Source organism: Crocodylus porosus, unplaced genomic scaffold (assembly GCF_001723895.1).
Source record: "Crocodylus porosus isolate Cpor-Errol unplaced genomic scaffold, CroPor_comp1, whole genome shotgun sequence".
Classification (NCBI taxonomy): Eukaryota; Metazoa; Chordata; order Crocodylia; family Crocodylidae; genus Crocodylus; species Crocodylus porosus.
The window spans coordinates 20,671,045-20,689,430 of record NW_017728949.1 but is presented as its reverse complement, the minus strand read 5'-3'; the positions used below and the strand labels follow the sequence as shown (position 1 = coordinate 20,689,430).

General features: G+C 52.8%; 2 protein-coding genes across 8 annotated transcripts in view; one reads left to right on the top strand and one right to left on the bottom strand.

Moving 5' to 3' along the window:
• Window positions 1-9,518, top strand: part of COL18A1 (collagen type XVIII alpha 1 chain) — a 161,776-nt gene extending 152,258 nt beyond the window's left edge. For all 5 annotated transcript variants that reach the window (XM_019553636.1, XM_019553637.1, XM_019553634.1 and 2 more), the window contains 8 exons: window positions 395-539; window positions 806-882; window positions 1,327-1,455; window positions 3,013-3,048; window positions 3,387-3,680; window positions 4,955-5,152; window positions 6,032-6,147; window positions 6,375-9,518. In XM_019553636.1, the coding sequence (XP_019409181.1) occupies window positions 395-539; window positions 806-882; window positions 1,327-1,455; window positions 3,013-3,048; window positions 3,387-3,680; window positions 4,955-5,152; window positions 6,032-6,147; window positions 6,375-6,588 (1,209 nt within the window). In that variant the 3' untranslated portion in view covers window positions 6,589-9,518. The remainder of the gene's footprint in view (window positions 1-394; window positions 540-805; window positions 883-1,326; window positions 1,456-3,012; window positions 3,049-3,386; window positions 3,681-4,954; window positions 5,153-6,031; window positions 6,148-6,374) is intronic.
• Window positions 8,316-18,386, bottom strand: part of SLC19A1 (solute carrier family 19 member 1) — a 26,431-nt gene continuing 16,360 nt past the window's right edge. For all 3 annotated transcript variants that reach the window (XM_019553639.1, XM_019553638.1, XM_019553640.1), the window contains 4 exons: window positions 14,887-15,643; window positions 12,757-12,949; window positions 12,028-12,169; window positions 8,316-11,323 (listed from right to left, as the gene is read on the bottom strand). In XM_019553639.1, coding sequence (XP_019409184.1) covers window positions 11,135-11,323; window positions 12,028-12,169; window positions 12,757-12,949; window positions 14,887-15,643 — 1,281 coding nt within the window. In that variant the 3' untranslated portion in view covers window positions 8,316-11,134. The remainder of the gene's footprint in view (window positions 11,324-12,027; window positions 12,170-12,756; window positions 12,950-14,886; window positions 15,644-18,386) is intronic.

Sequence of the window (18,386 nt, the reverse complement as noted above, 5' to 3'; positions counted from 1 at the left end):
GGGGTGGGGGTGCACTGAAAGGGGAATTTCAGGAAGGTGTGGGGATGGAGGACTAAGGAGAATTTCTCAGGCAGCAATGGCCACAGGACCAGACTGGATAGTCTGAGTGAGAAGGTGCCCTGAGGTTCCCTTCTGTCAGAGAATGGTAGTGCTCTTCCCTCTCCCCAGCTGAAGTGGGAGGCAAGAAGTGGGGTCAGTGAACTTTATGCCAATCCCTTGGGGGTGCGGCATGTGCAGATGGGAGGCAGAGTGTGCTCTAGCCTGACTCTCCTGGTAGAGGGACTGGGGTGAAGGTGTGTTGGTGATTGGGGTGAGGGTGTGTGAAGGGCTAGGACAGGTGTGCTGGGTCAGGGCAGGCTGTGTGTTTAGTCTGAAGACTCTTATACACCCGTAGGGTCCCAAGGGAGACAGCATTGCTGGCCCACCTGGCCCCCCAGGACCTCAGGGACCTCCTGGCATTGGGTATGAGGGGCGACAGGGCCCTCCTGGCCCACCTGGGCCCCCTGGGCCCCCCTCCTTCCCAGGACCCCACAGACAAAGTGAGTATTTGCTGAGGATATCAGCTCACAGTTCACTTGGTGTTCCCTTTGCCTGGGATTTGTTTCCCTGCCCTCAGTTCTTGGCAGCCTGATATTCATTTCTCATGCCTCCTTTCTACTTCTCCAGCCTAATCTGGTGCTTCCTGTCCCTGTACCTCAGACACTCCCCCCTCCTCCATTCTTCCCCCTGCCAACCTATGAGCATGGCCTGAAAGGGTCCTGGTACACTGAAGCACCCTCGAGTCTTAGTCCGTTTTTTCTTCCAGCCAACGTGGTTGGCCCTCCTGGCCCGCCAGGGCCTCCAGGACCTCCAGGCACCAGTGGGACATCTGCTTCCTCTGGGGTAAGATGGGGATGTGGAGGAGGGAATGGTGTTGTGCATGCTCTGGTGCAGGGGCCTGCCTGTGCGTCTGTAATTCCCTGGGTTGTACGGTGAAGGGGTGGATGGAGGTGCAATGGGAAGCCCAAAACCAAGGCAGTGAGCTTCAGGAAAGGGTCCTAGCAGCCCTGGCCTATGGGAGGAGCAGACCTAGCCAAATGCTAGCTCCTATGTGAGTCCTTAAGAGGACTCTGGGGTCAGCAGTGAGATGGTGAGGGTTTGACACAGTGAGCTGGAGGGTAAGCTTACCAGGTCATGGAGAAGATGGGCACCTGGCATGGTATCAAGATTTATGTGCCTTTGTCCAGTGCTAGTTGGGCCTGGCATACGGCTGCATGCAGGTTGGGCAGTGTGCTCTTCTTGGGCAGGGAAAGCTTTCTCCACACTGACTGGTCTGTATTCCAATAGCTGAAGATCCTGCCATCATATCAGGCCATGCTGAGCACAGCCCATGAGGTGCCCGAGGGGTGGCTTGTCTTCATAGTGGACAGAGAAGAGCTGTACGTCCGTGTGCGAAATGGCTTCCGGAGAATCCTGGTGAGTACGGGGTGGGTCTGCTCTATCTGCGAAAACTCCCCTGACGATGGCATTTGTGGGCACACTGGAGTAGGATGGAATCAAGTTGCCTGTGCACATGGCTGGCTGGGCTCTGGCATTTATAGAGCTGTTACAGTTTGAGTTCTGCTCATATGCTGGCCACCACACCTATCCATGAGCATCCTAAGGATGCCCCAGGCATTCCCATCACTGAAGACTAATAGACCTGTACACTGGCAGCTGCCAGTGAGTTTCAGGCCTGCAAAACTCTTTGGCACAGGCTGAACTTTTGGTGCTGTGAACAGCCCTGTCAGAGGGCACAAAGCTGCTTGCCATGCATGCTACTGAGCGTCTGTGTCATGTCTTCAGGACACAGACCTAAGACTCAAGCTTTACACCCTGATCAGCTAGTACAGCCTCTGCCTTACAGTTGGGACCATACCAGCAGATCCAGGTGCAGGTTATGGCCTGATGCTTCCTTTGCTCTCCTTTCTGAGCTGGAGATGAGTTGAAATTTGTAGAGCTCTGAGTGGTGATGACTGTCATATACTGTGGGCACCACCATCTCCCCAGATGCATCAAAAATCTTCTAGTCTCCATTGTGCTGTTGCTCCTAGGGAAGAGATCCTGCCTTAGATCCATAGCTTGACAACTCTATGCTGAGCAAGTGACAACAGCCCCTGACATTGCTTTTCTTGTTCATGAGCGGCTCTCATGAGGAGCCTGGCTGATGGTAGCACAACCTTGCTTCCAGAACTGTCAGTGCAAGACAAGATTGCAACTGTGGGGGCATCTTTCAGCACAGTGGCTCCCAACCTTTTTTGCTGTGACCCTAAATCTGGGTTGCGTCCCCCACCCCTGCCACCGACTCACTTATGCCCAGGGGTGCCAGCAAACCCGGGCTGGGCTGGGATCGCGGGGGGCAGCAGCAGCAAAAGCTGCGTGGATCGTGTGCCAGGAGAGCTCCGCAGGTGGGAGGGGCAGAGCGAGGAGCGGACACCCCCCTCCCCCCCGTGACCCAAGGTTGGGAGCCACTGTTCTAGCATGTGAGGGCAAGGTGGATTAGGAACAGAATTGAGGTGCCACTTGATGAAGTAGCTGGCAGGAAGGAAGCCTCCTGCTCCCGCTCCCAGGTTCTGCCATGGAATTAGTCCATGAGGTGAATCCAGTATTTAGGATACGTCTCAGCAAGGCTTTTCTGAGTCAGATCAGTTCAGGCTCCCTGCTTTCACCCTGCATGGGTTTGTTCCTTGGCCCACATGCTGGCTGCTGAGTTGGTGTTTTCAGCTTCTGCCTTGTCTGTCTTCTGGCTCAGGGAAAGTTTCTCCACGCCCCCCCCGCCACACACTTCATACACATGCACTTTCACACAAGTGGCCCCATTGAGATCTCTGAGACACCTGCCATACCTGAAGTAAAGTAGTCTGGGCTTAGCAGGTGGACTTGAAGTTTAGGGGTGGGGAAATGTCTGGTTTGAGGGGAGCTGGAGCACATTACCTGCCATGGGTCTGTTCTCAGTGTTTGTGCTCTAGTGTGACTGGCCTTACTTTGTTTCAGCTTGAAGATCGCACTGTGATCTCCAGCACTGCGCTGGTAAGTGAACCCTTTCCCCTCCTCCTAGGGTGCATCTCCATAGCACAGCAAAGCCTGGCCCAGGCCCTGCAGGGTTACTCAAACCCCTGGAAACAGTACAGCTGCCTTGGCATAGTGCTGCACCTGGGCAGTTGGCAACCAGCGTACATTTGCCAGCCCTGGAGTGATTATATGCAGAGCCAGCTTGGCTTTGCACCAGCCACAGAAGCCCCTAGTGGCTGTGGAGTCAGGGTCCTGGATTATGCCCCAGGTCCACAGAGTCATCTGTTAGAGGCATGGATTGCTCCCTGTGCCCAAAAAGAAAGCCCAGCTGAGTGTCTCTGTTTCTCCTGGCCCAGGACAATGAGGTATATGACAAGCTGCCCAGCATCCACTTTGCACATGGCAGCTCTCCCTCTTCTGGGTCACAGCCGCGTGTACCTGTGCACCCACACCGCGATTACAACACTTACGCCACGGTGCGGCCCTGGGGAGGAGATGACATCATTGCTAACCACCACCGCCTGCCCAAGCAGCCCTCTGTCCACCAGGGAGCACAGCACCAGCAGGAGAATCTGCATGACTTCTATCCAAACCGCCGGCCAGAGAACACCCCCTCTGCCATGCACACGCACCATGACTTCCAGCCTGCTGTGAGTACCTTCTGAGCTTGGGCACCTCACAAGGTCAGATCCTAGGGTGCTCCTTGTTGCTCCCAGCACTCTTCTGCTCACGGGGGGGTCTGACTTCAGCCAAGGGTGACTGTTGCCTCCTGAGTCTGGGGGGGGCACAATTTGTGGGTAGGTCCAGGGGCAGGCCAAAAGTCCCATATCCACTCCTATACTTTTGTGCCGTGGCTTAGTGCCTCCCCCCAACTCCAACACGCCACTGTCCCAGGTGGCAAAAAAACTGCCCTGGCCATGAGTGGTGCCCAATTGAGGGCCAATCTTGGGGGGGCATGTGCCCCCCTGTGCCTCCCCTACCAGTTGCCTGTGAGTTTTCAGCACAGGCAGCAGCAAGCCACCCTGCAGAGGACCTTTCTGAGCCCTGTTCCCAAGAAATGTCCTGACCCTGCATCAGCAGTGGCCAGAAGGGTAATACTCTGAGCATTAGAGGCAGGACTGAAGGCTTAATACACTCAGCCATCTGCCAGCCTGTTACTGCGTCACACAAGCAGTTCTAGGGTGAAATCACTGGCCACAAACTGTCAGAGATCTAGGTTGGGTTATAAAGAAATGATAGGGCAGGAACTGGACCCCCAGGGTATAAAACCCTGACCTTGCAGCCCAGAAGCTAAGGAGCTGAGGGCACTGGCTAAAGCTAGCCTGGATCTTACACCACATCCCAGTATGAATCCCAATGTGCACCAGCCTGTGCATCTTACCCCACATCCCAATGTGCACCTCCTCTCCCAGGCCTGCTAACACCAGGCTTGGTACATGGACTTGTGGTCCCTGCCAGCTTGTGCAGTCCGTGAGGCAGGCAGCCAGGATGGATCTCCTACAGGCTCCTGTCCAAAGCAGCGTGTGAAACCCCCCGTTCTGTGGGGTGGCTGTAGTGGGCTGCTAGTCGGAGCCTGAGCAGTGGGAGGTGGTGGGAATGATGGGGGTGGGCATCCGGGACATTGTTGTCTGTGACTTAAGCCAGGTATTCCTACCTTCTACTGACAGCTGCTGGTACTGGGTGGGTCCTTCGTTCCCACAGGGTGCTGCCACTGGCTTCACAGTAAATTACTGCTGTATTTGGAGCTTGCACTTGGGTCCCACTGGCACACATTACTTGAAGAGGCAGAGAGAGTGCTCTCATAAAGGAGCAGGGGACTAAGTGTCTGCTTCTGCTGTGTCTCTGTGGCATGGGGGCTGTGGTCTCCAGCTGGAGTGTGTTAGCCAGCACCTATAGGGCCCCTTCATCTGCGTTGTTCTTCCAGCTCCACCTCGTGGCTCTGAACACCCCCCTGAGTGGCAGCATGCGCGGCATCCGCGGAGCTGACTTCCAGTGCTTCCAGCAGGCCAGGGAGGTCGGACTGACAGGTACCTTCCGAGCCTTCCTCTCGTCCCGGCTGCAGGACCTGTACAGCATCGTGCGCAGGGCTGACCGGAGCTCGGTGCCCATTGTCAACCTCAGGGTAGGCATGCAGCTCAGCCTTTGTGGAGGGAGGGCAGCCTTCAGGCCCCTGTATCTCAGTTTGCTAACGCTAGTGGAAAAAACACCAGAAGCAGGTGCCTGAGGAATGAGCTGCAGGGGCTCCCAGGCTGAGCATGCTGGCAGGCAGCGTGCTGCTCTAGGGCCAGTCAGCAGTCCTGCCAAAATGGGAGCAGTTTTGCCAAGTCAGTGTGTACCTGTTCGGACACTGCCTGGGAGCCCAGCTCCGTTTCATCTGGGACTGAGGGTTTGAATGTGTGCCTTTTTTAAGCAGAAGGCTCATGTGTTGGTGAGGGATGGGCACAGACATGTGATAACTCTTGCCCCTTATGACTACAGCAACTGGCCGCTGCCATCATTGGGCAATTCCCTTCACTTAGCTGGGATACTTTGGGCAGTAGGGTCTGATTAGGCCAGACACTTGGCATCTCCTGCACAGTGCTAAGTGTCTATGTAGGTGCATGGGAATGAGGATGCTCAGAACTTCATAGGCAATACTATATTTGGCACTGCTCAAGACTGAGTGCACAAGCTGATGGGAAGGGCAGTCATTCTTTTTTGGGTGGTATACAGTAATGTAGGGAGGCCATACGTATTCTGGATCAGCTGTTTGCCTTCAGGGACAGCTATTAAAGAGCAGCTTGTGCTTGTACCCTTTCTGGTTCTAGACTAACGTCCCCATGGGTACAACCCTTGGCGTGATCAGTGCCAACCCTGAAGTGGACAAGCAGTAAGTGCATGGACAGACAGATGGAAAAGCAAAGCCCTTGCTGCAGTGGGTATGGGCTGGGCCACAGAGATGTAATCATACCTCAACTTTTTTATTGTTGCACTGCTGATGACTGGCTCTTCTCTCCCCCAGGATGACGTGCTGTTCAATAACTGGGAGTCCCTGTTTTCAGGCACGGAGGCGCAGCTCCGAGGTGGTGCTCACATCCTCTCCTTTAATGGAAAGGATATCCTGAGAGACTCCACTTGGTAAGTAAAACAGTGCTGTCTTTGGGCCTGTAGCTCTGGGCAGATATGTATAGTGTAGCTGGCGGTGGGGAAGGGGGGCCACCACGCTCTGGACACCTGCGGCTGCAGGTGGCCTGGACATGTCAAGAGCGCCAAGTGGGTGAAAGGGCCTCACAACACACCGCAAGATGCCAGCCTCACCCATGCCCTGTGTGGATACAGCAGCATGGCACTTCACTGTGTTTCAGGCCTCAGAAGAGCGTGTGGCATGGTTCTGACTCCAAGGGGCGTCGCCTGACCGAGAACTATTGTGAGACGTGGAGGACTGACAGCAGCGTGGTGACAGGGCAGGCCTCCTCTCTGAGTTCAGGCAAGCTTCTGGAGCAGAAGGCAAGCAGCTGTCAGAATGCCTTCGTCGTCCTGTGCATTGAGAACAGCTTCATGACCTCTTCCAAAAAATAACTCTGGGCACGAAATGCTGGGAGGAGGGGACCTGAACACATCTGTCAAGAGCTGGAGGGGCAGCCAGCTCCCCTGCACAGCTTCTGCCTTCATGCATCGATTCCCAGATATAAAACCAAAGAGTGTTGTGATAGTTTTAAATGCCAACCCGGCACTCACTGTGGTGTCTCTTCTCAGCAGCCGCACTCTGACACAGGGCTTGTGCACTGCGGGCTGATATGGTTGCCAGAGGAGTGGCCTGGTAGGCTTGCTGGACATGGCAAACTCCTCACATTTGTCGATGTGCCATGTTCTTGTCTCTTCTTCTCTCTCTTAATCCCCCTAATATTTAACCACTTGAGTTATATTCTTGCATAAACTCCCCCTTGTTTCCCTATTTGTTACCTTGCTTAGGATGCTCTTTACAGGGAGGGGCCCGGTGTTGCCCACAGGAGTGCATACCAACAATGCCCTTCATTGAGTTTTTGGAAATCAGCAAGATGTTCTTCATTCTAATAAGAGGCCTGATTGGAAAGTGGCTGCTCAGCCACTCCTCACACTGCAGCTCCCCACTTTGTGGGGCTCTCTGGCCTTGGTCTCTCTTGTTAGGAGCTGAAGCAACAAGCAGAGCACCTTGGTAATGAGGCTGTGCTGGACTGGTTCATGGTGACCCTTGGGCCTTGGTGGTGTTGGCAGCACATCCTGGTGGAGGCAGTTTTGTGAACAGAGCAGCTCTTAGCATGTGCAGAAGGTCCCATGAAACCAAATATCCAAAGTGTATGTGTCTGTGTGTCCCTGGGTGGAAACCACCAGGACCAGGCAGGCCCCCCATGCGAGAGCTTCCGTCTGCTTGAGTTGGGCCTGCAGGTTAGCTTTCTCCTCAACTTTGCCTAAAGAAGCCAACTGCCTCACCTGTTGCTTATTCCCCACTTCCTTGGCCCAGCTTTAGGTATGAATAACCAGTTCCTGGCTGGGCATGCCCAAGTTCCTCTCCACTTGCATGGGGGTTGTCAACTTCCTGGATTCTGCTGGGTCCACTTAGTTTGTAAGCCTTTCTGCCCCTGCTGTGAGTTAAGATGCTCCTCTTCCATGGCATTTCTAAGCTGTCAGGGGTGCCCTGTCACTGACTTAACCCAGGGCCTTTCTTTCCAAGGCAGAATAATTTCATTGTGAAGATAGGCAGGAGCCTTTGTTCCCTCCCCAGTGTAGGAGGATGCCCAGACATTAGGGCCTGTTGGGCAGACCTGGCCTTTCTGAAATTGCATCAGCCAAGGTCCTGGCCTAATGCTTTTGCTGCTCATTCCTGTTCACAGTCTCAGCCCTGAAGCCCCTGCTCCTTTGACTCATTTCATTCTGACCCAAACCATTTCAGAAGTACTTTTGCTTGTGTTCTCGGGTCCTGGAGCCTGGCTGTGCATGCTGGTGCCCTAACAGCTTGCCACGGGTCGTGATGGTAAAAGTTCTCGCCATGAGGTGAGGGCACATCAGCAGTAGGTACAGAGCCACACACCATTCCCAGCACTTTGTGTCTTGGTGCATTGCTGTTACTAGACTCTGGGCTGCTAGGATTCTTGAGGGGAGTTTTACGGCATGTGTCCAGTTTCCCATGGTTAGCTGGACAGCAGAGTGAGGGAGGATCTGTTTTTTACTTTTCCAGAGCAGTTGCCTCCTGGTCTTGGGCCCCTCTTATTCCAGCCCTCCTAGACCTAAATCAGCTGTTGCTGATTGGAAGGAGTGGATGTCTTCTTTTCATGCTTTCCTTTCTCCATCCATTCCATCCCCTTGTTCCACAAGGGGGAGGTTTCCAAGTCTATCAGCATCCAGACAAAATCTGCTCTCTGGTGGTTTGTCCTATAGCTAGGGGCTCTGGTTCCCTTCCCCTAGCCCCTACCTACTGTCCTGAGCACAGCTGTCTTGGTAGTTGAAGACGCATGGTCTCTAGGGCAGGTGCTGCTCCCTATCCCATCTGAGCTCTAATTCCAGCATCCAGAATCCAAGTGTACTGGAGCTGGTGCTACATGCCTTGCTTGCCCTATTGCAGGGCCTGATTTTGTTGCTCAAGAGGCACACAGCTATTTGCTGTGTCTACACAGGCAGGATGCACGGCGCTGTTCTTCTAATGCTAGTGTAAGAATTGCTCCCAAAAAGCCTACACATCATGGCTTCCAGTCAGATACCTGCTAAGCCAGGCTCCGCCTGTGTTGTCAGTGCTCTGGTAGGGACATGCCACATCCTGGGTAGTCTGTGTCTTTGTCATGAGGGGATAATTAAGAGCAATGGGAGATTTCATACCAGCGCAGGAACAGGCTACTCCCAAACCTGCATATAGTTTCCTCATCTGATTCCTTAGCGTTGGGCTGGAGAGGCCAATTTTGGTAAGTTTAAGCGATCAGATTAACAAATAACTTGTAAGGTACTTAGGAACAGAAAAGGACAAGAGAATATAATGGGTTATGACCTGTATGGGGGATTTGGGTAGAGAACACATCCTGATTTCCATTCAGCACAGGGCACTGAATCCCACAGTTAAGAGAGGTGTGTGTGTGTGTGTGAGAGAGAGAGAGAGAGACAGATCAACTGACTGTGTTGGCCACTGTCTGGGCATCCTGTGTTAGCATCAGAGCTGGGAAAATGCTCCCCTTCAAAGCCAGAAACCTTGAACACACTTTCATGTTACATATGTACCGTACTTGTTGAGCACTAATGTCTAAAAGATTGTTTAAATCAGTTTTGAAAATCTGAGGTGCTAAATTTTTAACTAGCTTTTTATTATTGTATTGAAATTATTACCATAAAAGCTGTGCAAGTCACACAATTTCTATTTCTCATTGTCTACTGTATTTTATGTAATTAATGCAATTTAAAGCCTGTGGATCTTTATATTTTTTTGTCAGTTGTGTTCTATAAACCATTTTCTAAAGGCACTGAATAAAGGAAAGTATCCTCTTTTACTCTGTGTACACTGAAATGGCTGTTGGTACCACACCCTGTCTCTCCTAGCTGTGGATGGACCCTGGGTGGGGTGATACCTCCCCTCTGCTAAGGACAGAGATGGGAGTAGGCCCAGGGCTGATAGAGTTCCCCTTGCTACAGTGGGGTCCTGGCATCTCAGGATCTCCCGTCTGGATTCAGAGCTGAGGCCTAGGGGGTCTTCAAGTCACTTTATGCAATTTGACTGCAAGGGGTCTCCTGCGTGGGGCCTGAATTGGGGCTTGGGGAAGGGGGCATGGGAAGTCAACTAAGAGACTCTAGTGTCTTTGTGACATAAAGAGCTGTACCACACTCAGGGTGGCACTGCCTCAGTCTTACCTAAAGAGACAGACCAGGAAAGAAAACCTATGAGCTCCTGGACCAGAACCTAGTGGCTTAGGCACCAGATCCCTCTGTTGCTCTCCCTGCTGCCCTTACATGCCTTCATATTTGCTTACCTTCCCTACAGAGGGGCTGGGCATCTGCAGCAAGGTAAGGATGGAGGGAAAATCAGAGATCTACAGCCCACAGCAGGAGGCCAGGTCACAAGCTCTGACCCAGAGAAAAAGGTTGCCAACCCCTGCGCAAAGGGATTAATTACAGCAGCTACTCACCACACACAGGTGGAAAGGATCGTGTCTGCTAGACAATCCCATACCTGGCCAGGGCCAACCTGTGATCACAGGGCCTTGTGAGCCCCTCATGCTGACCAGATTCAACAAGCAGCACCAGGCTCTTGCACTCATGCCACAGAGCAGCCAGCAAAGGGAGGGGCTGGGTCAGTGCTGCCTTTCCAGCAACAGACACCAGCCCTCAGCACTCATGTGCACTCCCACCACCAGCTACCTACAAAAACAGCCAGGCCTGCAAGGGCAACTTGTCACTTTACTGCAATCCTCACCCCAGGTGATATGTGGCTATAGGCCCCTCTTGCCTTGTAGCGCTTGGATGAGGCTAAGGCAGCCCAAGGGATTTATACATGTTGAAGGAAAAGCAAAAAAAGAAGTATTTCTAGCACTTGTGGTGCTGGGGAGAGGACCTTGCAAGCATGACTGCTTAAGGCTTATAATAAATACCTGGCTGAAATTGAAATAATCATCTGGGGGTGTGGGGCTGGTCACACTGAAAGAGCAGCGTGTGACAGGGAGGGGAAGACACTGCGTGTGTGTCTGTCTGTCTATTGGTGGAAAAATCACCAGGAAAGCTCCCTCTACCCAGCAGGCAGCTGCCTAAACCAGCTCTGAGCTAGGACCTGGCAGCCCAGCTGGTTTGGTTAGAAACAGCTCCGTTACCAACAGCTGTTTTTAAACCTTCACTCTGTATAGCAGTGTCAGCCAGCACTGAGGTGTGAAGCGAGTGCAGGCATCCCTGGAGACACAGCCCCTGGCAATCAGGCTGTGCGCTTTGTGCAGGTACAGCCTATGCACGGCATTCACTCTCACCCAGGCCTCTCTGGTCCTCATCTTCCCTGCTGGGTGCTGATGTTCAGAGGGAGGCAAAAATATCTTGGTGGGGCGCACATGGTTCCCTGGGGCAACAGTGAGGGCAGGGCACATACAGACAGGCCCCTTCCCCTTTTGTTCACTCATAGCTTCTCTCAGGCTTCCACACTGCTCAGCTCTGAGGTCTTCTCCTTCACTGGCACCTCATCCAGAGGCTTGCATAGCTCCTTGGCCAATGCTGGCTCCTGGGGCTTCTTGCGTCTTCTGTGCTGGATGCTCACATATACTGCCGCTGTGAGGTACAGCACTGCCAGCAGCGTGAAGTAGGAGAAGTACACGTAGAACTGAGGGACAGGAAGAGAGAGCAGAGGGGATGGGATGTAGCACAAGAGCCCGGGCTCAAAGGCACAGGTTGGCCACAAATGCCCTCCCCTGCCCTTGCTTGCTTTGCTACAGGGTGCCCTGGCTGAACTCTGCCCCTACTTCCCCTCCCTGCAATCTGTCCCAGAAGCAAAGCCTCAAATATGGCTGACAGGGCCTAGCACACACTCTGCCCAAGCACCCCTGTGCAAAGAGGCCAAGCACAGGCAAATGTCGGCTCTGGAAGCAAATGGGCAAGGGAAGAGATAGGATGCTGCTTATGAGAGTTGCCACAGCAGTGGGGAGGAACAGGCAGAAGCCAAGCCTGGGACCCAAGGGTTTCAGCTATTTCACCTGGCCCACAGCTACACGCTTCCATTCGGGTGGTGGCTGTATGACTACAAGCAATGGCCACAGGGGAAGCAGGATAACCAGCCTGGCCTCAGCTCTCCATAAGCAAAGCTCAGGAGTAAACAGGCTGGGCAATGCAGGACAGCCTCCCCTCCCCTCAAGTCCCATGCTCCGACTGACCTGCTTTCCTTTCTCCTGCCCAGCTACAAAGCAGCCTGCCCCAGGGTTCAAGGCTTGGCTGTTCCATCTAGCTCAAGTACGCCCACCTAGCAGCCATGAGCTTGTGCTTCCCTACCCAGCTCCTACAGACAATGCCCCTCTGACCCTGTGACCTTACCTGAGGATGCACGGACAGGCCCAGGCCTCTCTTATCTGCTATGATAATGGTTATAATGGTCTTCAGAATGGTGGCAAAGAAGGTGTTGATGCCAAACACAAGGGCACAGAGCTCCTTGGAGAGGGAGGTGGCAATCTGGAATCTTGTATGAGAGAGATGGGGGCATGGGGGGAGGCAGAACATTAATTCAGCTGATTCAGGCAAAAGTATTCTCATAAAAATACTCCCCAACTTTCAGCCTAGCCAAGCTGAGGCTGCATGGCCTAGTCAAGCGCACTGGAATATCCCATTTTCTGGTCTGAGTACTGAGCCCTTCTGATTTGCTGGAGGGCTAGGCTCACACCTGTCTGACTGCATAAATGGAAACTGTCCCTCCTCGTGTGTAAAGGGACTGATGCTCACCCCCTGTATCAGCCAGCCTTCCTGGCACTGATGCTGACGTGTAACATGTGATGCTAGCAGCACCCCCTTAAATATAGAGCGCTCTGTTGGAAAACCTGGTCTGTACTTGCTGTTTCAGCCCTGCCTTTTCACAGGAGGCCAAGTCCCTAAGTACAGCTCCAGTGCTCTCTCTCTGTACTCCAAGACTGCCCTTCAGGCAGCATTTAGGATGCTTACATGCTAACCAAAACCAGTTGCAGCCAGGATAATGCAACTGTGCCCATGTTACCAGTCAGGGAGCCAGCCTACAATGTCCAGAGCAGGAATCTCCAAGCAGGAGGTACTCACATTGCTAAGGGAACCAGGAACTGATAGGAGCCCCTGAACAGCACATATGCCACGTAGCACAGCCAGATGTTACTGGTGGAGGTCATCAGCAGGAGAAGCCCTGCCTGGACTGCTGTCACAGTACCAATCACCAGCTCTGACCACAGCTTCCAGCGGATCTTCACAAAGCCGGCAGCAAAGGATGCAATGGCACCTAGGAAGACAAAGCAGGGTAATGCTGCACTGCCCACAGTGGCACCTGTACTGCTGAGTGTCTTGCCTGGCTACCCTTTGCCCTGGGGTGTTTCAAAGGATAATCATGCTGGAGTCACTAGCAGAGAGCCAGAGATAACACAACCTGGCCCAAACAGCAGCCGAAATGCACCACTGTGCACTAGTAATAACCTGCTTCCCCTGCAGCATGAGCAGCTCTCTGCCCTTAAAAGCACAGTGTCAAGGTACATTTGTAATGGGTCTCACCTAGCAACCCTGCCCTATTCAGGGATTACATGGCAGGGCCACCAAGCTCTGCCTTTAAAATGTAACTGTGTTTAGCTGGCAGCTGCAGGCAGCAGCCTTCAACAGTGGAGGCAGGACAGATCATAGAATCAATGAGTCGGAAGGGACCTGGACAGATCATCTAGTCTGACCCCCTGCCATGGGCAGGAATGAGCACTGGGGGTGGCAGACCCCAGCCAGGTGCCTATCCAGTCTCCTTCTGAAGCTCTCCAGGGAAGGTGAGAGCACCACCTCTCTGGGAAGCCTATTCCAGGCTCTGGCCACCCTTACAGTGAAGTAGTTCTTCCTAATATCTAACTTAAACCTACTTTCCCTCAGCTTGTGGCCATTGTTCTGGTGACCCCAAGGGGGGCCCTGGTGAACAGACTTTCCCCGAGTCCCTGCTGGTGGCCCCTGATAAGGTTGTAGGCAGCCACAAGATCCCCCCTCAGTCTCCTCTTGCGGAGACTGAAGAGATTCAGGTCCCTCAGCCTCTTCTCACAGGGCTGGCCACAGAGGCCCTCAACCATATGAGTGGCCTCCTCTGGACCCTCTCCAGGTTCTCCAGATGCCGAGCTGCTTGCTGACTCTCTTGCAGCCACTTTCAGGGCAAAAGCCTGCTGAGTCCAGCCTGGCAGCATGATTACCAAGAGTCAAGAGCCACAAAGACTATGAAGCCAGCAGCTTTCCCCTCAAAGACTCCCTGGATAGAGGTGTAGTGGCCGAGGACTCTTCCTCAGATAAGTGCTTCTTCTTGCCTGCCACTGTGCCTGGCTCAGGTCAGCTACACCTCAGCTCTCCACAAAATGATCCTCAAACCCTGGCAACAGATGGGGTTGAGTTACTAACTGTGGTGCACGGCAGCATGGCCCTGAGCTACTGGGCATGTCCAGTCTGGCCAAGTGCAAGGAGCTACAGATCTCTCAAACTGCTCAATGAATGGAACAAGGAGTTTAGTGCTCCTGCAAATGGGGACTAACAGATTTGACCTGGGTGCAGGCTGTGGGAGTTGCCACACTGCTGGGATCTTTCAGCTTAGTGCAGGATAGTGGCACTTGTTTCACTACAGGGGAGGATTTCAAAGCCACCTACTTAACTTGGTGCAAAGCCTTTGTATGACGATGAAGAGCCACGGTCTGACAGGTGCCCATGACTACAACTATATGACTAGGACAGAAACAGGTTTAAAACGAGGCTCATTTCAGCTTTGCTTGAATCAATTGAGAAAGGACAAGGGGAGGGTGAACTGTGCCATTCTTAAACCACTCTTCTCCCAGGGGGAGGCCCTCACTCTGCCACTGCTCCTAGGGCCTCACCTTTGCCATTCAGATCTGAGACCTGCCGGAGGTGGGTCTGCTGCAGTGCTGAGTTGTGAGCCTTGGTGCAATGGCTTCTGTCCAGCTGGGAACTAATCTGGGCTTCTGGGCTTTGTCAGAGCACGGGGAAGCTGCTGTAACACATTCCTGAGGGATTAGAGCCCAGGGCAGGACTGGCCACTTGGGGATGCGCTTCCCAACGCCCTCCCCGCAGGCCCCTCTAAAGACAACTCTTCTGCAGATGGACTGCACTTCAGGTAGCTCAGATGGAGACAACCTGCTGTTGCTTGGAGCAGAAGGACAACAGAAAAGCCTGGAAGCCAAAAGGTGCACGTACCAAGTAATGTTGAGGCAGCATCCACCCCGCCATTGTAGACTTTCCGGTTATCTTTGGCTGGATAAACAACATCCCACAAAATCTGCACATAATACAGCATCAGGTAGTAGCCGGCAGAGTTGAATATCCACCAGAATGACCAAAGCCGCAGCTGGGGCTGCTGGACAATTGTCCCCAGCTCCCGCAGCATGCGGCAGAGGGCGGCATCACGCCAGTAGGAAGGCAGGCATGTGGTGTGCTTGTAGTTATCTGGGCTCATCTTGTCCAGCTCTGAAGGGGAAGTGCCATTACACACTGGCTCAGCCCTGTTGAAGAAGAGACTCCGCCTAGGCCGCTCCAGGAACAGTGTTATGAAGAACCCAAAGACCGTGAAGCCCAGGGAGATATAGTTCAGTGTCATGAAGGGTACCCCACCAACTGTGACACAGAGCTGCCCCAGCACTGAGCTGGTGAAGACGCCCATCAACACAGCAGACCTGGAGTAGCTAGCCATACGCTGATAGAGTGACGGGGTGACCAGAGAGAAAATGTAAGAAGAATAGGCCACACGGGCTGCCATGGTGATGCTATAGAATAACTCCATGAACTGCATAGCGATGATGCTGGTGCCGAAGATCAGGATCAGCCAAATGGAGATGTAGCTCAGGCTCTGGAGCATCAGCACCGGCTTGTAGCGCAGGTAGTCCGTCAGCAGAAAGATGGGCACCAGCACCACCATGTAGGAGTACGACAGGACTGGAGTGATCTCATTAGTCACCTGCAAGGCAACCAAGTCAGCAAGAGAGCAGCCACCATGCTGCAGAGGCACAGGGGAGGAGAGCACTGTGCTTATTGCTGTGAGCACAGAGGTGCTGGCATTTGGGGGCAAGCTCTGGAGGTGGCACTCCTCCTTTAGGTTGCTGAGCCATGGGCAGAGGCCAGGCTGGTGGGAAGTGTTCAACTACCTCACCTTCAGCATCCCTAGTCCTTGGATGGGTTCATCCTGCACCCTCCTGAGTACTGCTCTCAACTGAAGTGCTCCTGCTGCTACACCTAGAACCCAGGATGCTTCTTACCATGCATTCCAGGACCAAAACATAGCAATGGCTTCTGAATAAAGAGCACCACACCACACCATGCACAATGGTGCTATGCAGCCCAGCCAAAGGCTTAGAGCATGAGCTCTGGGCTGTCTATAGAGCACAGATCATATGGGATCAAGGCAGCAGCAACTGTTGACTGATACAGGAGCTTGGCAGTCTGGGAATAAGTATTAATTACCTGCCCAAATGGTTGCCAGGGTGCTACTGTACTTGAAATCCAAGGCATCAACAGACAGAACACACCTTGTAGGCATGAAAATGAAGACTGATGTGGTGCTGACTACAAAGACAGCCTGAGAACACCAGTCAGCCCTGGGCCAGTCCCTGGGGACACAAATACTTCACAGCCCAGCTCACACACCACAACCCCCAGCCTGCCCACCTCCTTCAGACTCTGGCAGCAGGAAGACAACAGGAGGGACAGCAAGACAGTACTCCCCATGAGGTAGGGCAACACAGTGGCTCTGGGGCAGTGATGGGATAACTCAGCTCATGCCAAAAGCTTTGGGGAGCCCCTTACCTTCTGCACTGCCTGCCTGTCTCTATAGTAGGCCATTAGCACACCTCCCTCTCTGCCTACCACCACCAGATCAAACCTCTGCCTCCCAGCACTGCCATCATCCTTGACAGCAATGGCCCCACAGAAGGTACCAGACTCCCTCTCTGCATGGGGATGTGAGCAAAAGTCGTGGCCCTCCAGCCAGGCTCCCGCCACTCTGCCCCATTTTGCTTGGGCCTTCCTGACTGCCACGTTCCCTGCTCATCAGGTTCAGGTTGCTCCTATTCCTCCTGGGCCCCAAAGAACCCTGCTATCCACAAATATCCTTGAACCAATGTGCCTCAATCACTCTCCCCCTGCTTGCTGCCCCCTTCCAAGGCCCCGTGCCACACTCTGTGTGGGATGCGAGCTTGTCCTACTGCAGACCATGCTACAGCACAAGTGTCCCAGTATCTGTTTGCGCCTACCCATGTATGTGTCTGTACAGGCCTGGGGAGAAGAACTCAAGGCCTCAGACGTCTGAGTAGTCCAGTAAGAAGGGAAAAGATATATATAACCATGGCCTCTGGGACCTCAGCAGAGCAGCACACAAGTCATAACTGCCTAATGATCATGAATGAGCCTTTTTAATAAAATCCCTTATCCTGGAGGAATTCAATAGCCGTCTTGGTGCTTGGCACAGGACTCAACTAAGCTCCAGGCAACCGCTTTTGCTTAGGACTCTGTGTTCCCAAGCCCCGGAAGTCAGGCAGTCCCAGGCTCAGCTCTGCCCTAGCACAGCAAGTAGCAAAGACCCATTCACATAGCTGAGACATGAAGTGTAATCAACTTAACCTCCACAGTGTAAAACCCACGCTCCTTTTTATAGCAGTGGACACAGCCAATAGTCAGAGCACTGTTCTGCCTCTCTTCCAGGGGGACAGATTGCCTGTCTTGCAGCAAGTTACACACACCACAGCAGTGACAAGACATTGTATTCCTGCTAGGCAAGCCCCTGTAGGCCCTGCAGTCTGGACAAACACCACTGTCTCTCTGAAGCATTGAGTGAGGGCAAGAGTCTTGGAAAAGTACAACTGGGACATACTTAAATCAAAACACTTAAGAACATCAGAACTGATATTTGCAAACCATAGGTCTATCCTGTCCCAGGGAATGAATCATCAGGAGGAAGAGGACAAAAAAAGTCCCAGATTTAAGCTGTGCATCAGAGACTATCAGGGGTCAAGCTAACTGTCTGCAGACACTCCACCTGTGAGACTGCATAAAAGAATTCCTGTCGAGAGAAACTGAGGTCAACTGATGCGACTGGACTTACTGACTTCCTGCAAAGAACACATCCAGAGCGTACCAGAGTGCATTAACTAGCACTGTTGGTAGCTGGCTGAGCAGCTGCCCATCAGTTAAACATGTAGATAGGACTGCAGTGACTCCTTGGCCCTGGCTCCATTATTTGCTGGTTCCAAAACACCTTGTGTCACCCGTCCCAGAGTGGATGTTGAAAGGGAGAGTGAACAGGGCTTTTTCCACTGTTCCCCTGCCACTTCCAGCTTCCAGCATTTATGGTCTAGGAATTTCTGATTCAGACACTGTGCCCCAACTCCCATGCTCAATAGCTACTGATGCACTTTTCCTCCAGGAATCTGTCCAATCCCTTGTTGTTTGGACAGATAGGTTTTGCATTTCAAAACATGCATTTTGAAAATAAACATTTAATGGAAAAGGTTAACCCAAAAATCAGTTATTGTTGTTTTGTGCTGCAATGTTTTGTTTGACCCTCAAAACATTTTTTTTTCTTTTTCTTCTTTTGTTTCACCAAAAGCCAAGTCTTGTTTGCTCTGGGCTAACTTGATGCCCCTGCTGTTTCAGCCACTCCTGTGGATCTCTGTACCTCCCATTTGTGGGCCGTAGGCTGTATAGCC